The sequence below is a fragment of the Dermacentor andersoni genome, chromosome 11 (genome assembly GCF_023375885.2).
Source record: "Dermacentor andersoni chromosome 11, qqDerAnde1_hic_scaffold, whole genome shotgun sequence".
Lineage (NCBI taxonomy): Eukaryota > Metazoa > Arthropoda > Arachnida > Ixodida > Ixodidae > Dermacentor > Dermacentor andersoni.
Window position 1 is genome coordinate 11,295,260 of NC_092824.1, and position 18,624 is coordinate 11,313,883.

The window sequence follows — 18,624 nt, forward strand, 5'->3', positions numbered from 1 at the left end:
AGAAGAGGTTGGCTATCGATGCATGTTGTGCATGAAAATGCATAGATGCTGAATGAAAGAAGATGAATTCAAAACAGTCAGCATATGAGGGGTTGACGAAGTCACTGGGCAAATGGAGGGTGCAGCCGTTAACCATCTCAGCTACAGAGCAGGCGAGTTCTGGTCGGAGTGTTGACCAAAGGCCGAGCAGCACAATTGGAAGGTGCCATACCCAATCGTCACACCTTGATATGTTGACATTCTGTACAGGTGTGGACCCAGTCTCGTATGTCAGCACATATGCGCGGCCGAACATAATGTTTGGTGATAAGGTGCTGCATAGCACATACAGCTGGATGGCAGATTGAGTGCAGTGTATCAAGAACAGCTCAACGAAGAAGAGCAGGAACATAAGTGCGGGCACGGTTAGGTGGAACACCACACCAGAGTGTGATGTCGTGGTCTGGAAAGTTGACTTGCTCCAAACAAAGGGTTGTTGAAGATCGGGGGTCGTGGAAGCTCACTGTTGTATGCTTGAGTCGCCGCTAGTGAAAGCAAGAAAAAGTGGACAGAACTTAACTTGTTGTGGCGTTGATGGTAATAAGAATGAGAGTGTCCACTGCTCTGTTAAAGCTGCCTTTGATAAGCATAAGTCAGTCGTGAAATCGGCAATAAAAGCAAAATTCCAGGGCTCTCTAGGAGTATGGGTGGCACTGCAGGAATGTAAAACTAAAACAAGTGGTTTGTGGTCGGTAAGAATTATAAATTATAAATTGTGAGGTAGGCCGAGGAATTGCCATCCAAAAGTACTGTATTGCATAACTTGTGGCAAAAGAAGGAGATGCGGGCCCATGCACCATTAATCCACTGATGAAGAGCGGCTCCCATGGCTTCTGAAGTGTCCACCATAAAGCTAGTGGGAGCGGTCTGTGAAGGGTGATGCAGAAAGGTGGCTTCGGCAAGTTCAGTCTTAACAGCGGCAAAACCTCGATCAACGACCATGTTCCAGGGAAGTACGGTTGACTCAGCTTTCGAAATGGAAAGAAGTGCTTCAAGAGGCGGCACCAACTTAGAGCATGCAAGGAGGAAACAGCAATAAAAATTGGTGAGTCCGAGAAAACATCGCAAGCTACGTGTGGACTTTGGGGGCAGATAGTTGATGATGGCCTGAACATTGTCTGGCAGCGGAGTGATGCCACGATTGGTGATGTGATGCCCGATAAAGTCAGTCTCCGTAACCCCAAACTGACATTTGTCAACATTGATGATGAGATTGTAATCGCGAAGTTGAGTGAAAAGTTGATGTAGACGTGCCTTGTGGGATGTAGATGCACTGTTGGCGACGAGAAGATCTATGTAGGCAAAACAGAATTGTAAGCCTCTGGTGACTTAGTCTATAAAACACTGAAAGGTTTGAGCTGTGTTGCGCAAACCGAAAGTCATGCGCAAATACAGTCGAACCCACTTATAGCAATACCGGTTTTAACACTATATCGGCTATAACAATGAGAACCTGCTGCACTGCCAACTTTTGTATGTCTTGCATGGTGAAATAACCTGCTTACTACAATGCCCCGATGCCGCATTATCGGTTATAATGATGAAGTCTGGCTGCTCGGTTTCCGAGCCAAAAGGTAGTGAAATGCGAAATCCTTGAAAAGAAAAGAAGAAAATGAGAAATTCGAGCCGCTGCACGATGGCCCGCTGCTAGAATGGCCGCCACACGCTCATTTTCCAGCGTTCTCCACGCGCCTCTCTCCCGTCGCCCTTCCACCCCTCCGAACACGAATTGGCTGCACCTATATCTCTACGCCACTCCACCCTCCAAAACATGAATGGACAGTGCCAAGTGCATTGCTCGCATCTTGCTCGCTGCCTCTTCATTCACCGCAGTTATGGAAACAGCCCCGTGTTTGTCTTTTGTGTTGAAATGGCCACGTGGTTTCTCAGCCTCTTTTGACTCACCACCGAAATGGAAGATGACTGACCTGCCCACTGATAATCAGCAATGCACGACGTCACCGAGGCCTACGCCACTTGCGTCGGCATGGATTTCAGTCTCGGCGTCTTCATCGAAGTGTCAAAGCACCGGTGTCGTCCTGCCGCATTTCCCATTTAAAGTCGGCTTTCGTGAGATGAGTTAAGGGTTCCGCACTTCTTGAAAGTCTTTTACAAAGCACCTGTAATATGCAGACAGGCCAAGGAATCGGCACACTGCCTTATTTTTTGATGGGCTGCTGGAACTTTCTGATTACAGCTGTCTTGTGTGGCAGAGGGTGGACTCCAGACTTACTGATGACGTGGCTTATGAAGCGAAGTTCTTCATAATCGAAATGGCACTTTTCTGGCTACAGGGCGAGTGCAGATGACTTGATCGCCTCTGGTACGGTCTGCAGCCACTTCAGATGATCTTTTAAATTTGTGGCAAAGACTACAACATTCAGCAATACCGGGGACAAATTACAATAAATGATTGAGGACCTTAACAGAGAAAGTGTGAGAGTGGGGTTGAAGGTTAATATGCAGAAGACGAACATAATGTTCAATGCAAGGGAACAAGAATTCAGGATCGCCAGTCAGCCTCTAGAGTCTGTGAGGGACTAGGTTTATTTAGGTCAATTACTCACAGGGGACCCTGATCATGAGAAGGAAATTTGCAGAAGAATAAAAATGGGTTGGAGGCGTTACATACGGCAGGCATTACAAAATCCTGACTGGAAGCTTACTACTGTCGTTGAAAAGAAAAGTGCACAACCAGTGCAAGCCCTGCGTTCGACGCCTTTTCTTTTAGAATGGCGCCGTCAACATTGATCACAGAGCTCCGTGCTTGATGCAGCCACTTGACGAGAACTTTTTCTAACTTCTCATGCTGTCCTTTTGCCGCTTACCACTTGAGCCTGAACTTGTTGGCATTATGCAATATCACCCCTTTGTTTGCCGGGATCGTCTTAAGCGAAGATTCGGGTATCTTAAGGTACCGGGCAATGCTGGCTTTTGTGGCTCCATGCCGCTTTTCCGCTTCCTCGATAATATTCAGCTTATCGTCGAGCGACAGAACTGTCTGCTTTCGGGACATTGTGCGTCACGTTGCTCCACACAACTCAAAACCTCCGCTGAACACTGGTCACTAGGATTACGACGAACACGTGCGATAAACCTAGGCTGAAGTCAAAATAAGCTATCCTGAACTCTGCTGAAAGAAGTAAGATGCCAAAGGAAAGCGACTGTATGCAAATAAAATTTAGCAGTTTGCCCAAAAGGCAAAGCATTGATAGCAATAGCAAAGTATTGGACAATTACATAAAGTAAGGTTCATAGTTTTATCAGCTGTCTAAATGCAATAAACCTTCCCTTAATAAATAAATTAATAAGCATGGTGTCACACGCACACAGGCAAACATGAACAGATCTCACTCGATGACCACTAACACTCGCTGTCACAGCGCTGAGGTGATGAAGAGTGGTTGCAACGGTCTGCAAACCGCACCTTGGGAACTTGAGATTATGTGACCCACCAACACTAAGTGTGCTCAGCCGTGTGCAGCCACGGCCGGGCTAGAGGAGGAGGCGTGTACTCACCTGTACATTACTCAGTGATAAAGGATGTACAGAGCAAGAACTGTGAAAGACTGACAGCCGTGCAGCACCAAACCGCATAATGTCAAGGGTAGGTACATCGCCAGTGCTGTTAAACCTCGATATAGCAAAGTCAGAAAAATCGACAATTTACTTCGTTATATAGAAATTTCATCATATCTGTCTTTTATGCAAATAGGTGCAGTCGCCAATGGATTTTTGTTACACGGAAGGGGCCGCAAAATTTGCAAGATTATTGGGTAATCAGAAAATGCAAATTTGAAGGGGAAAAATAATAATTTTGTTGAATTTGAATTTTGTTGAATCCTCCTACGCGGTGTCTATAAACAAGCCCTGGGCCTCCCCGTTTGCACCAGCACTGATCTCCTCCTTCAACTAGGCGTCCACAACACACTGGACGAGCTCATCGAGGCCCAACGTCGCTCTCAGCTGGAGAGACTCACTCTCACAGCGACGGGTCGCCATATCCTCACCTCGCACGGTATCACCTACCACCATCAACACGGCCATAAGCACCAGATCCCCTCCACCATACGAGCTTGGATTCACGCCGATCCTATCCCCAGAAACATGCACCCCGAATACAACCACGCACGTTGCACAGCACGTGCCACGGTTCTCACCAAATCCCTTACTCGCCACGACGGTGTGAGTTTCGTCGACGCCGCCGAATATCCCCATGGTACCCGCTTTGCAGCCGTCACCACGTGTGAAGGCTCTCTCCACCATGCTATCAGCCTAGTAACCCCACACGCTGAGGAAGCTGAAAAAGTGGCCATCGCGCTAGCCACACTAGACCCAACATGCCATACCATCGTCTCGGACTCCCACTCCACCGTTATCAACTATATCAACGGCCGTATTTCACACCAAGCCTTGCGCATCTTGCAACAAGTGCCCCGCTCCACCGACCATCAGGTTACACTCGTCTGGTTCCCGGCTCATGTAGGCACCGTCCACCCGCACCTCCCCAACCTCAGCGAGGTTACCCACTCCCTAGCGCGAGGCCTAGTTAACCGCGTGGGACAAGGGGAGGCTGCCCCCACCGGTAGGGATCGCCTGACACGCTACAATGATCTTGTGAAGTCCTTCTACTTAGAGCGTAGAACCTTCCCCGGCCCACACAACAAACTATCCCGAGCGCAGGCTACAACTTTCCGCCTGCTACAAACCAATACTTACCCCTCGTTACAACTTTACAACAAGATCTACCCAGACATTTACCCCAATCCCACGTGCCATATCTGCAAGACACAGCCAGCCACACTTCCACACATGCTTTGGGACTGTACACACCAATACCCCGACACTAACCCCAGGACCCTCTCGTCGAGATGGCACGCTGCTCTGCGTAGCCCCAACCTTGACGACCAACTCTGGGCGACCCAGCAGGCCTGCGAGGCGGCGAAGAGGCAACACCTCGACGTCCCCACGTGGGAGGCCTAGGCCCAGCCACCATCTCTTGCTGGTTTCAGTAAAGTTTATTCAGTCAGTCAATTTGAGAGTCGGCGATGAAAGATACGGTTCCATGCTGTGTCGACAATATCTTAACATCGGCGGTACGAAGTGAAGCCAGTCACGCTTTCGCATCCACTCTGCCCCCGCAGCTGATACTGTCGCCCACAGAGGGATGACACTTTCGTGAAAAGCGCCGGCAGCCGGGAGAGTGTGTACATTGTCTGCCTCTCGCTTCAATGTATCTCCGAAACTCAAGACTGTGCAACCTCCAACGTACAAGAAGACAGCGCATGATGCCATGTCGCCTTGGCACGTCCAGTCTTGACACATGTGGCAGGTAACCTCTAAAAGGGGCTGCACGAGCTGCGTTGCACTGAGCTGCACTGACAGGCACGTGCAGCCACGGCCGTGCCAGAAAAGGAGGTGTGCGCCAACCTGCCCCTCACTCCCTTCACCCCCTCTGCCCTCAGGTGCACTTGATGGCGTTAACGGGAGCTTGCTCCCCTGCCGCCTTTTCCCTTGCTTGCATAGGAAGGTGGCTCTCATCAAGCCACCATCCTTCTCAACTCACCTTTGTATGCTTCACTTGCACCTAACGCACGGAGCGGGCGGGGCACAATAGGATGTAATCACACTTGAACTTTATACGGAACATGATGCTGCTATGCTTTGGCTGTCACTCTAGGTTGTGCGGCGTGCGCTTTCCTAAGTGCATCTGCAAGCAGATGCATGTAAATTAACTATTAGACCATCTGCGTCGGCTGAAGTTTCCATTCTTATTGTGATAGCAATTCTATAGACGCTAGAAGCAAATTTCTGCCATCATCGCTGTTTTTATGATTTTATGAACATTGCGCAAAGTCTTACAAAAAATAAATTCTTTAGCAAAAATGTTTTGCTCGTTGGTCTCTGAACCTTACATCTGAAGTCTTCTGAAAGTGAAAGGATACCAGAGGGGCTGCTTGCTTCAAGCAAGCTTATAAAACATGTTCCAGAAGCAGGTGAAGTTAGCAACAGCAAGGTTGCTGAACAAGTTATTGTGATCTAAATACCATGTGTTGCTTCTCAGTCTCTGCAATTCAAAGTTTAGTGTGGCTCGTGTGCTGTACCTAAATAAAATTAATCATAAAAGGGCCATGACACCAAATTTTTGAGCTTTAATTATGCATTGCATGTTAAACCGTATGCATCTCATAGCAAGGTGGCAAAATTTGAGCACATTCAGCATTGTAGAAAACCCGTATTGGAACTTTTTTATATTGCAGCTGAACCATACAGTAGTCTGGCAATACTAACTGCTGACGAAATGAAATTTGATCCCCCAGCAACAGCTTCATCTAAGTAACTGTAGAAAGTATAATTTTAAAATTTCTTGAAAAAAATTATTTAAAATTTGTAAGCACAAATTTTCAAATCCATACGTCTGCACAAAAAAAAAGAAAATATAATATAGCAGTTCTCTCAACTGCATTCATTAAAGCATCTAAAATCGACAAATTTGATGTATGAATATACAGCTTGCACAAAATTCTTGCAATGTTTACAAGGGTTTTGGAAAACTCTTGCAAATTATTGGTACATTTCAGAGCAGTGTATAATACATCAGTTTTATCCACTTTAGGTGTACTGTTAGGTGCAGTTTACAGAATTGCAATATGATATCGTTTTTATTACTGAGTTAGAGTTGTAAACTTGCTACACGAGTTCTTTCTTTTTCTTTTTCATTTTTCGATTTTCAGCAATTATTGAAAAAAGAGTGTCAGGCTAAATCAATAACATGCTTCCTACAGTCACATATAACTTTTTGTTTTGATGCAACAAACCTCAAGAAGTGGTTGCTAAGAAAAATGATTTCTCTTTTCCCATGTATTTAGATAAAAGCCCCCAAGCTAAAGCTTCCTCCTTCAGCTTCGCTGTGAAGTAGGAGTAGGTCTTTTCCTGTATGCTGTTTGATGCTAGGGCTGATAAATACGTGTGAAATGCTTATCAATGCCATGGAATAGTGTGTGTGTTTGTCAGGACCAGATAGCAGGTAAATACAATACGATTTTTCAAATTAGGTTGTACTAACTGTACAACCATTCTTTATACGGTATGGGTTTTCTCCATAATGAAAGGCACTCGATTCCCTGGAAATGTGAGAAATTATCCCCTTAAGTGTTCTGGACAAGCTCAAGTCGTCAACACGATCCTGATTCATTTTGCTTTAGATGAGTTCAGCTCATCAACACAATAACCCCATTTTGAAAGCAATTCGGATGAACTTAGCATGTCCACTTTGTTTTTCTTCTGCTACATAAATAGCTACAGTGGCAGCATTTGAAATTCACTATTATTTTGCTCTCTTCTTTTACTACATAAACGTCAGCTCTACTTCAGCACCTCGAAGACCATGTTGATTTAGTCTTCATGTTCTACAACATAGATGGCAGCCATTTCATCAGTGTTAACACTGGAGGGGCATGTTTATTGTAGCTTTTGTTCTCTGCTACGTAGATGGCACCATTTTGTCAGTGCTCAAATACTGAATTTTTGGAATCGCGCACTTTTGCGCATTTCGGCAGATTTGGAACGACCACTGACAGCGCGCACCTGAGTCGCGCGTGCAAAAGAAAGCCACTGCTAGACTCTGACCTGCCTTAGAAGTGCACGAATGCATGAAAAACTTTCTTCGATGAAGAACTTTGCTTTGCACAATAATTCATTTTAGAACAAGGTAAAATAAAGCATTTTTCCTCTTTTCTGCAGCTGTACCACTTGTGGCAATGACAAGCACCATATTGGCACAACTATATTGCCGCGGGTATGTGCCAGTGGGGACAAGGTTGAACCGGCGATTAAGAGTCGGGCCGTGCATTTCCCAACAGGTGTCATTAACTGACCTCTGGGGGTTCTTATGTTGGGCCTGTGCCGTGGCGTCTTCACCTTCCTTAGTTTGTCGGCGAGCTGTAAGCTTATGGTTGAAAAATGGCACCCAGTGTCAACAAGAGCAGCTACTTGGTGGCCGTCAACGCGAATGATGAGGTCGGCGCTGATGTCAGTTACGTCTTTTGTAACTGTATCCGTAGTATTTGTCGTTGCGTTCGGTATCTTCTTCGTCATTGGAGTCTTCATGTCGCCGTTCACTGCGGCTAGTTTCCCCGTCATGGGCTAAGGGACCTGCCCCTACTGATGTCGACAAAACTGCGACGAGTTAGTGAATTGAAGCCTCGATCCAAGCTCAAACCCGGTACACAACGCCAACGTCGTGAAGGACCAGCGAGGTAGCTGCAGGCTGCGAGGACTGCCCCTGGAGCACGGACTTTTGCCTAAGATGACCAGGAAAATTGCTGCCAAATCAACAACTACAATGGCAGCCCCGACATGCCCCATTGTGCTTCAAAACTTAGGGAGCCACCTACCTTTTGTGGATTGTAACGAAGAAGAATAGCCTGTGCCTTAGCAGCATCCCCACCGGCATGATCTCATGGTTGCTGCCCTTCGCCGAACGCTTGTGACTGCTGCCTGTTCGCCTGCGTCCGCAGCTAATAAATCTCTTAGCGAGTGGTGGAGGTTGCCGGGTTTCGACCACCTTGGAACTTCAGAGTTGCACTCTACCTCCATCATGCCCGATAATGCACTCCCACCTCCAGCTCCTCTAATGGCACCACCCACCCTGGTTTGTGCCGATGCCTCGCATCGGCAAGATCCCCCTTTTTTCTCTGGCACAGATGACAAAGGCATTGGAAGATTCGATCTCCTCTTACGAGTGAGTGAGTGAGTTCCCGTAACCAGTGGAACAGTGTTAGCAAGTTGAAATGTAGCATTCTATCTCTCGGATGTTGCGAAACTACAGTTTCTAAACCATGAAGCCGAACTGCCTAGGTGGTTAGTCTTCAAGACCAGCTTTACCCAAGTTTTTAGTCAGCCAGCAGTACATAAACTTCGTGCAGAACAATGTTTGCGTACACAAGCAGGAGCTTCGTTGGGCGATCCGGAAACCTGGCTCAAGACTCAAAAGGCTCAAGACTCGAAAGAGTCTGTCTTCAACATTTGGGCCTCTGAGGATAAACTATGCCTTGTGTATTTCTCCTTGGAAGATGCTGCGAGGATGTGGTTCGAGAACTGGTAGTCCACCCGTACAACGTGGGACCCGTTCCACAGAAACTTCCTGAGGACCTTTATGAGCATTGTCTGGAAACAAAGAGCCAAAGTTCGATTGAAAGCCTGAGTGCAGTGCCCTAACAAGAACGTTTCCATCTTTGTAGAAGAAATGAGCCGTCAATTCCGCCACATCGACCCGGAAATGTCTGAGGAAAAGAAAGCCTGCCTACTCATGTGCGGTGTAAAGCAAGAGATTTTTACCAGAATGATATGAAGCCCACCGAAGACCGTCGAAGAGTTTCTTTCCGAGTCCACCAGCATCGAAAAAGCACTGGAAATGTGGAAGCGACAATTCAGCCGCCGCAAGGACTCTGCAAACTGCACCGGAGTTCAATCAGTGGGCACCGACGACCTGCGCGAGGCTATTAGAGCGGTCGTGCGGGAGGAGCTCCAGAAGTTTTTCCTTTCATCACAGCCTCAAATGGCTTCGATTGCGGACGTCATATGTGAGGAGATCCAACAGTCACTCCGGAGTCCCTCAATCGCTGCAGCCTCAGCCGGAAGCGATGATGTACACCGCCATAGCCTGGTGTCCAATTCCCCCTCCGCGCCCACGCCAGGGCCCGGTAACACCGCAGTTCCGCTGTCCGCCGCTGCTGCCAGCATGACGACCCGTTGCCCTGCACAGCATGCCAAGGAAGACTTCTGACACGCGCCCGACCACCGTGCTCTCCAGCTGCTACCACTGCAGAGAATTGGCCACGTCTGCCGCCGATGTTCATATCATATCCATACCGTGAGATGGGCCTACGAGGGTTCGCCGCCGACGTGCCACGTCCACAGCTTGGCAAACGGCCACGTGACATCACTGGCCGCATTGCCGGAATGCAGTGGAGACCCCGATGCCCTTTGTGTTCGCCATCGCCAGGACGCTACCTGTCTCCACAACACTGACCATACACAGGCCCAGCCCAGGGCCGGTCCGTAAGCCCCTATCCGAAAAACTAAAAGCAGCAACCGATGGAGGTGCAGTTGATGTACATCGAAATCACAAAGATCCTCCACCGCCGCCAATGACGCCTCAAGGTCTATTTCGATGGCGCAGCAACGACACGCCGCCATCCCAACGAAGCCTGGAACGCAAGAATACATCGATGAAAGACGACCTCATGATGCCATGTACCAGCCACAGGTCAGCGCGACACAGCCGTGATGCGACGCCGAGACCTAGCTGCAACAGAGGACAAAGAACCACGGACCTTGACGTGTCTCGATGGCCACGAAGTCGCCATGCTTTTAGACGCTCTGTCATCAGTGGATTATTCGCTGCCAAGTTGAAGAAAGTCAAGACGCATTGGACGGCTCTCAAATTCGGACAGCTAGAGGACACCTAATATAGTCTACGCTCGTTACAATGAACCTATGTACAACAGACTTTTGGGTATTGCAGACCATATTTCAACCTTAGTTTCCTCTACCTATTACTGACGTGACATTACTGATATTACATTACTGACATTGCCCACGAGGAGATTCGGCAGTCACTTTGAGTCACCTTAGGCAGCTTGCTTTCAACGGACCATGCTGCAACGGTCCATCGGCTACAGCGTATGAAATTAGCGGCAATTTTTGTCAAAATCGGGTGTATAAAACGGACTTTTGCTGTGTCGACACGGGCTGGCAACTGACTTGTGAGGGTCAGCCGATGATCGCTGCTCAATATCGTGCTCATGAGGGAGGGAGAGAAGCTGGGTAGAAGCACGTTGTCTTTCGCCCGCGAGGCAGGGTGGTATGTGAGGGAGAGGGGGGTTCTACTTCAGTGGCCGCTGTTAATAGTGGGCCTGCACGAGCGCCATATCTTGAAAGCGATCTGTAATGCAGACAAAGCGTGCGCCCACGCGGCCGCCGTATCTTGAAAGTGATCTGCGATGTGGACAAAGTGCGCCCAGTACCGTTAGCTTCGTATGCACTGTGCTTTGGACTTTTAGTTCACGTTGAAGCGAGAGACAGCACAAAGGTCAATTCGCTTGCTGTTGCTGGCACACTTCCTCACTCTGTTTTGACAGCCACTTTCCACGGTCATAGAGCGAGAGGTGTTCATGTCTACCTGTGCTTGTTCACAACTTTATACGGCTGATAAAATTACCATCTTTATTTCACATAGCTGTTTGCTAATTCGCTATTGCAATTGATGCTTTGCCTTTCGAACAAAACTGACCTTTTTTCAGCATTGCCATTTGTTGGGCGTGTTGGTAAACTGAAAGCATTTTTTGTTTGTTTGTTTTTTGCTTTGGAAGTTCGCCACTCGCTCTTTGCAGTAATGTTGTAATGCATAGAGACCAAAGTTTCGGAAGTTAGGCGTTTCGGATATTACGGACTTCGGATAAAACGCACATATTTTGTTGGATTATCAGGGTCCGTTGTGACGAGAGTCGACTGTAACACCGATTGAAATCTGCACGGCAAGAATTGCCACTCATTACCAAACTTAACCTGCCACCTTCGTTATCCTCCCAACAGTGTCCACGAGACGTCATTCTCGGCATGGACTTCCTGAAGCAACACAGCGCAATCATCGACCTGAACTCGAATTTGATAACACTGTCTGAAGATCAAGCAATCCCGCCGGAGAGCTTTTGTAGTCACCACGCCTTGAGTGTGCTCAAAGATCAAGTGAGCATCCCGCCTCACTCAAGCATTGTCATTTCTGTTGGCACCGAAATGCCCGCAGACGTAGAAGACGTCATCAAGAATGAACAATGTACTGCTCGATCATGAAATTTACGTCGCAAGAGGGATTCCTTGGCTACACGGAGGAAAAGCGAAAGATGCTGACCAATTTCAACCAGGAGTTCAAGCCCATCAACAAGGGCATGACAATCGCATGTATCGAGGAAATTGTGGAAACCAGCAGTGCATTTGTCCTCTAAAATTCAGCTGCATCTACCCCGACAACCATAGTTCCCGAACCAGACTTCCTCATAAATCCAAGTTTCGCCATGAGTAAGCAGCAACAGCTCAGAAGTCTCTGACGATACAAATACTGCTTTTCGACGTCTTCGAGGATTCAATGAACACCAGTTCCAAACCATTGCATAATAACAAAAGAGTGCCCGCAACCACTCCACCAGAGCCCCTACCTAGTTTCAACGCGAGAGTGTGAAGCTATAAGGCAGCAAGTCGAGGAACTGCTGCGCAACATCATCCAGCAGTCAAAAAGCCCATGGGCATGTCCTGTAGTCTTGGTGAAGAAAAAAGATGGATCCCTACGTTTCTGCATCATGTATCGTCGACTGAACAAGATCATGAAGAAGTATGTATACCCCCTCCCACGGATAGATGGCGCATTAGGTCAGCTCCGCAACGCTAAGTACTTCTCGTCGATGAATCTCAAGGCTAGCTACTGGAAAATAGAAGTCAATGAGAGGGACGACATTGTCATCTTTGCATAAAATTGGACGATCACCTTAGGCGGCTTCTGACAATACTAGAGGCCATCAAGTCATCAGGGCTCACTCTGAAGCCGAAAAAGTTACGCTTCACTTACGATGAGCTTCTGTTCCTAGGCCACGTCATCAGCAAATCTGGAGTCCGCCCCGACCCACAGAAAACTGCTGCAATCGCAAAGTTCCAGCAGCCCATCGACAAGAAGGCAGTGCGTAGATTCCGTATGTGTGCCTACTACAGGCACTTTGTCATGGACTTTTCACATATTGCTGAGCCGCTGACACATATCTAACTAAATATGATGTCGAACTCAAGTGGGAAATGCCATAGGCCAATGCATTTGAAGAACTTAAACAACAGATGTAGTTGCCACCAGCACTTGTGCACTTCGACGAAGACTCCAATACAGAAATCCGCACCAATGCCATTAACTTAGGCCTCGGTGCCGTCCTAGTCCAGAGGATAGGCGGACTTGAACGGGTGATAGCTTACGCTAGCCTGTTGCTTTCAAAAGCAGGAGGCAATTATTCTACAGTGAAACCTCGTTAAACCGTAGTTGGCCGGAGCTCGGAAAAAGTACGTACTAAACGGTAGTACTGATTAACTGAAATAGCATAAGATCGCCCACTTACCTATCAAAAACGGAAGAGAGAGTGTGATGAAAGGGGAAAAAACGTGCAGTATTTATTTACTTCACACGACAATAGTGTTATTTTCGTTTGATGTCGCGGCGGCCTAGCAGCGACGACGGTGGCCTCAAACTTACTGAAGCTTTCAATGCCAGCTCTTCAACCAGCCCCCTCTTCTTGGCAAGCACTCACATTGCAGATTGTTCATTAGTGTTGCATATTCTCCGTGCGCACGCATAGTAGCGTTCCAGAAGTCGCGGGGCACCTTTTCATTGCAGGGTGCTGTTCTCGTCACGATGATTGCATTCGTGAGGCTGACGTAGCGTGCAGCTTCTGTCACTGTCGGGCCTGAATTGCCCGTGCTGTCGCTTTCTGTGTCATCCTTATCACTGTCGCTAGCCGACACTTCAGCAAAAGGGGCAACAATGATGAAAAGTCGAACCTCGCAGCTGACATCTCTTCGCGGTCACAGCAGCGCTGCCGAGCAACTTCTTCACGTTCCAAATGCCACACACTGTAGTCAACAGTAGACCCATGTCATGTGCCAGCGCCGACTTCTTCGTGTCACGTTCGACAGCACAAACGATATCTGATTTTTCTTCTATGCTGAGCACCCGGAGTTTTTTTTATCCAAGCTTCGGCATGACACGAGTCCTCGCTTACACAATGCCACAACGCTCTCTGGGACAGCGCCGAAATGATGTTGATGTTGACGTTGCTTCACGCACAAATTCACAGGGCACTTGGAGGCTGTTGTTCAGATCTCCGAGACTTGTTCCTCTGCCGGGCCGCCCAATGGAGATGAAGCACCACCGTGATTGCGCAACGAAAAGTGGAAACACTACGTGTTAACCGATACATACGCAATAAGTTAGTACGGTTTATGCGGATACAAAACATATTATGTTCAATGGCCGCTGAGTCGGGGATTTGACTTTACTACTTTTAAAACGAAACTACTGTTTAAGCGGGTACGGTTTAACGAGGTTTTACTGTACGACTGAAAAGGAATTCCGCCCACGCCTATATGGCAGGCTGTTCAAAGTAGTCGGCGGCTGTCACGCATTGTGTTGGCTAGTGAATTTAAAGGACCCTTCAGGGTGCCTGGTGAGGTGAAGCCTCAGACTGCAAGAATATGGCATCACAGTAGTCTAAAAGTCCGGACAAAAACACTCTGATGCCGACTGCCTGTCTCGCTCTCCCATGGACTTGCCGCCCCAACATGACCAAGACAAGACCAAGGCCTTCTCAGGTACAATAAGTGCAGACGACTGTGTCAAGCAGCCGCGAGTGGACCCGGAGCTCAGAAGCCTTGCTGAGTACTTGTGAAGCAAGACTGACTTTGTCCCAAGGCACGTATTGTCTTCGTTTTTCTTACAAAATGATGTCCTGGTGAAGAACTTTTTGCCAGCTTGTGCAAACTACCTTCTTGTTGCGACTGGAGCACTTCGGTCAGAAGTTCTGCATGCCCTGCACAATGATAAGGCGGCCAGGCACCTCAGGTTTTCCCGTATGCTCACAAGAATACAGGAGAAGTACTATTGGCCGCACCTGACTGTCGATGTCGCCCATTATGTCAAGACATGTCGAGACTTCCAGTGATGCAAGACATCACTGAATAGGTCGGCGGGATTACTACAGCCGATCGAGCCTCCCTGCTGACCATTTCAGCAGATCGGGATGGATTTGTTGGGGCCCTTTCAGACATCGCCTGGAAACAAGTGGGATCGCCATGGCTACCGACTACCTTACCTGCTATGCCGAAATGAAAGCTCTGTCTAAAGGTAGTGCAGCCAAAGTTGCCAAGTTCTTCGTCGAGAACATCCTGATGCGACATGGTGCCCCAAAAGTCCTCATCACCGACAGAGGAACGGCCTTCACTGCAGAGCTCAACCAAACCATTTTGCAATAGAGCCAAACAAGCCACAGGAGGGCAACTGCCTATCACCCACAGACGAATGGTCTTATGGAGCGGCTGAACAAGACCCTTGCCGACATTTTAGCGATGTATTTTGATGTCAAACACAAGACCTGGGATGCCATCCTGCCATATGTAAGCTTCGCTTAGGACACGGCGGTGTAAGAAACAATGCAGATCACGCTGTTCAAGCTGGTTTACAGGGAACCTGACGACGACTCTCAACACGATGCTGCCACACGTCACTGACGAAGACAATCTCGAAGTCGCCGCTGATCTCCAGTGCACCGAAGAAGCCCGACAGCTCGCCTGTATGCGCATCAAGAATGAGCAGAGGACTGACAGCCGACACTACACTCTTCGATGACGCTATGTCGAGCACCAGCCCACGGTGACAGTGTTTGGGCCTGGACTTCGACATGCCCACAAGGACTTAGTGAGAAGCTTGTTACGCCGCTATTTCGGACCATACGGGATCATCTGATGCATTGGAGCACTTGACTATGAGGTCGTGCCAGACATCATTTCGCAGTCACAGCGGCACCGCTCACATCCTGAAGTCATTCACGTGGTGTGACTTAAGCCTTTCTATGCCCACTGACGAACTTAGGGACTTAGTTTCCTTGTTATTTTGTTGTTTTTTCTTTATTATGCATGGTTTTGTTCTCACTTTCATATTTGTTTGTAGCATCGGGACGATGCTTTTTTAAGAGGTGGGTATTGACACGTGTACTTGTTTATCTTTATCGGGTGGCTGTGTTTGACCGTGTAACAAATGTTATTGCTCACTGCAGGACGCGCCTGCATGTACTGGAGGTTTCTCAAATGTTATAGATGGTTCAATGCACTGTCTATTGTCACCGAATCTTGTTAATCTGATTGCATGTACGCACGACGTGAATTGTGTAGTACTTTCTGGAAAACATGCAAGCACCAGCGATTACTCTGGAACCTTTGATGACTCATCTATAAAAGCCGAAATGCTTGACCCGCTGATCAGATTTTCGCCAATCGCCGACTGTGTTCGGCGCTATCATTGTTCTTTCAGTGTAGTTTGTTTTTGAGGGCAGAGGTATGCCGAATAACACGCAAGTTTCGTCCTTCACAGTTTTGCCGCTTTCTTCACCATCACTACTACATGGCAATATGTTGCTTTGTGAAGAGGTAATGTGAGGTTTTCACACTTAAAATATCAAGCACATTGGGTGAAAAAGCTTTAGAATGGTTTTCAATGGGCTGAAGTTTGAGAATAAGTCATATATATAAAAAAAAAAGCAACAGAAAGTTACCTTTGGTCAAAATATTAAAATGTTCTCTGAGAAATAAGCTACAGGGACTTCTCGGGGATCATTGGCCTCTGCAATAGAACACACAGAAAACTCTGTTATTAGAAATTACATAACAGTTTCTTTAAATGCCTAATGATTTGTTTATATATGAACTGCATTATGTCCTTTCCTTTTTTCTCCTCTGTTTGAAATTTTTCTTTTCTTGCAAATCGTGTACTAGACCTCTTTTCTGCTTATAGCTCCAGCTAATTACAGCTGTACAGCTTATAGACACTTCTGCTTCTGTTACACTTGCTATGTTCTGTCTTGTATGCATTCTCCGACGGGCAGTGTCCTTTCAGCTCTGGGACTTCCTTCTGTAAATTGATCCGTTCATGTTGTTTCTTCTGAATAAACTGAAGAAGGAAATTTTGACAAGCCTTGACAGGTTTGTCACTGAGAAAGATGCACTCTTTGTTTCAGCGGTGAGAAATGTTTCAAATGCTAGATTGGGTAGATTAACTGTAAATTAAAAGGCTAGATTGACGCCCACCTCAGTATCCTGCAATTCACATTGCCCTTTTGAGTTACTTGGGTTTCTACTTAGAAGAATAATTTAAGACTTGAGTCGGCAAAGATTTAGCAGTATGACTTATCACTTGTAGTACATTTTGTTGCTCAATTGAAGTAGTCTAATTGACGTCCCATGCATTCTTTTTAAAAACCATACCACAGTGAAATGAGGCAAGCACTTCGTGCTTTTCAAGATCTTTAGCCACTGTCCATGCTCACTTGTTGTATGCTACATATGTAGGCTGTAAATGCTTGCTTCCGTTTTTGCCCGTTCACATGAGATTGTTGAATTTGTGGTTATAAAGGTTCTTGAATTATTTGTTTCAGGGAGACCTCTTCAGGGATGTTTCGACTTCCACACCTCCAAGCACGTGTGAGTACAATTTTAAGACTTCAGAAAGGCTCATGAATGAACGCATCTTCCTAGTGTTAAGCCACAAAGCGATACACATGACTTAGAATCTGAATTATTAACCACCTTAAGTCTGGTTTTATGTGGCTAAAACAGACACTTAAAGCCTCAATTTCGACAGGATAGGGGCCTCAATAAGCACTATAAACCGTTCACAAACCACGGCCTGTCTTATGTGCTGAGTGTGTGTTCAATTTTAATGCTAAGAAATTGACGTAGCGTCCACTTATGAGGTCTGAAAGGCAACAACCATATTGTACAAGCCATCACTTCACAGGGCTTTGCTAGGCACACGAGAGGCTGCTTATTTTGTCAATCTGCATACTGCAGCGAACATGCCTAATACCTTTGCTCTGACACTATATGTAGTTAGTGTGTATTTAATAGCCAAACTTTCCTGCCTACAATCATGCATCAAGGGGAGCAAGCATGAAAAATGCACTACGCCAAGAAATTTAAATCAATAAATGTTCCAATAAGAAGTGTTGAACAGTGTATGTTTACAAATCTTTGTAAAAGTTACAACAACCATAACTCATGATTATCACCTCTAAGTTACGAGGTTCAAGAATGTGTCTCTTATTACTCAGGATAAGCTTCTATAGCTTGAAAGCAAACTCCCAGAGTAGTTCCTGCGTGATTTCTTATTTCTTTTTTTTTCTTTCTGGACGTCGCGCGATAGTTTGTTTAATATGTGTCGTGTGTGGCACCTGTGCCTTGCTATTGTTTGTACTGGAAAAGAGATAGTGATGTCAACAAGGAAAGGACGCTTGATTGCAGCAATGATATGGCTGATAGTGCGAGAAACCTTCCATGCCCCACGATAATCCCAGCTATTGTAGATCGAAGCGCCTCGCGCACCACGACCAACTTCTTATCACATCCCTTTATCCCCTTATCTAGACTGAAGAATTTCGTCGAGTGTTACTTCAGCTTCCTCACGCAACTTTTATTTTGAAATAGCCTAGGCGGCATATTTTGAAAAACCTATTTTCTCTTAGCGACAGCTGGCTGAGCAGATTCCGCGCCCAGGCTTAACATCTCCCTAGTCCCACCAAGTACCTAGAAGGATCTAGGGCGCTCGCCATGGCTCTCCAGGGAAGAAGTTCCCAGAAACGTGGTAGACGGGAGCAGCGCATGGCAGTGCAGCGGTTGAGCACTGGGCTTGGGCATAAATGGAAACACACGTCAGGGGGCGGCGACACAACGGCTTCTGGCAGCTGCCCAGCCCACACCCAGTGAGCTGGCGGGGACGCCATC

At 47.1% G+C, this 18,624-nt stretch overlaps 1 protein-coding gene across 1 annotated transcript in view; it reads left to right on the forward strand.

The window, feature by feature from the left end:
- Nucleotides 1-18,624, forward strand: part of LOC126517670 (uncharacterized) — a 335,110-nt gene that overhangs the window by 72,042 nt on the left and 244,444 nt on the right. Inside the window, exon 10 of the mRNA XM_055064291.2 lies at nt 17,280-17,325. Coding sequence (XP_054920266.2) covers nt 17,280-17,325 — 46 coding nt within the window. The remainder of the gene's footprint in view (nt 1-17,279; nt 17,326-18,624) is intronic.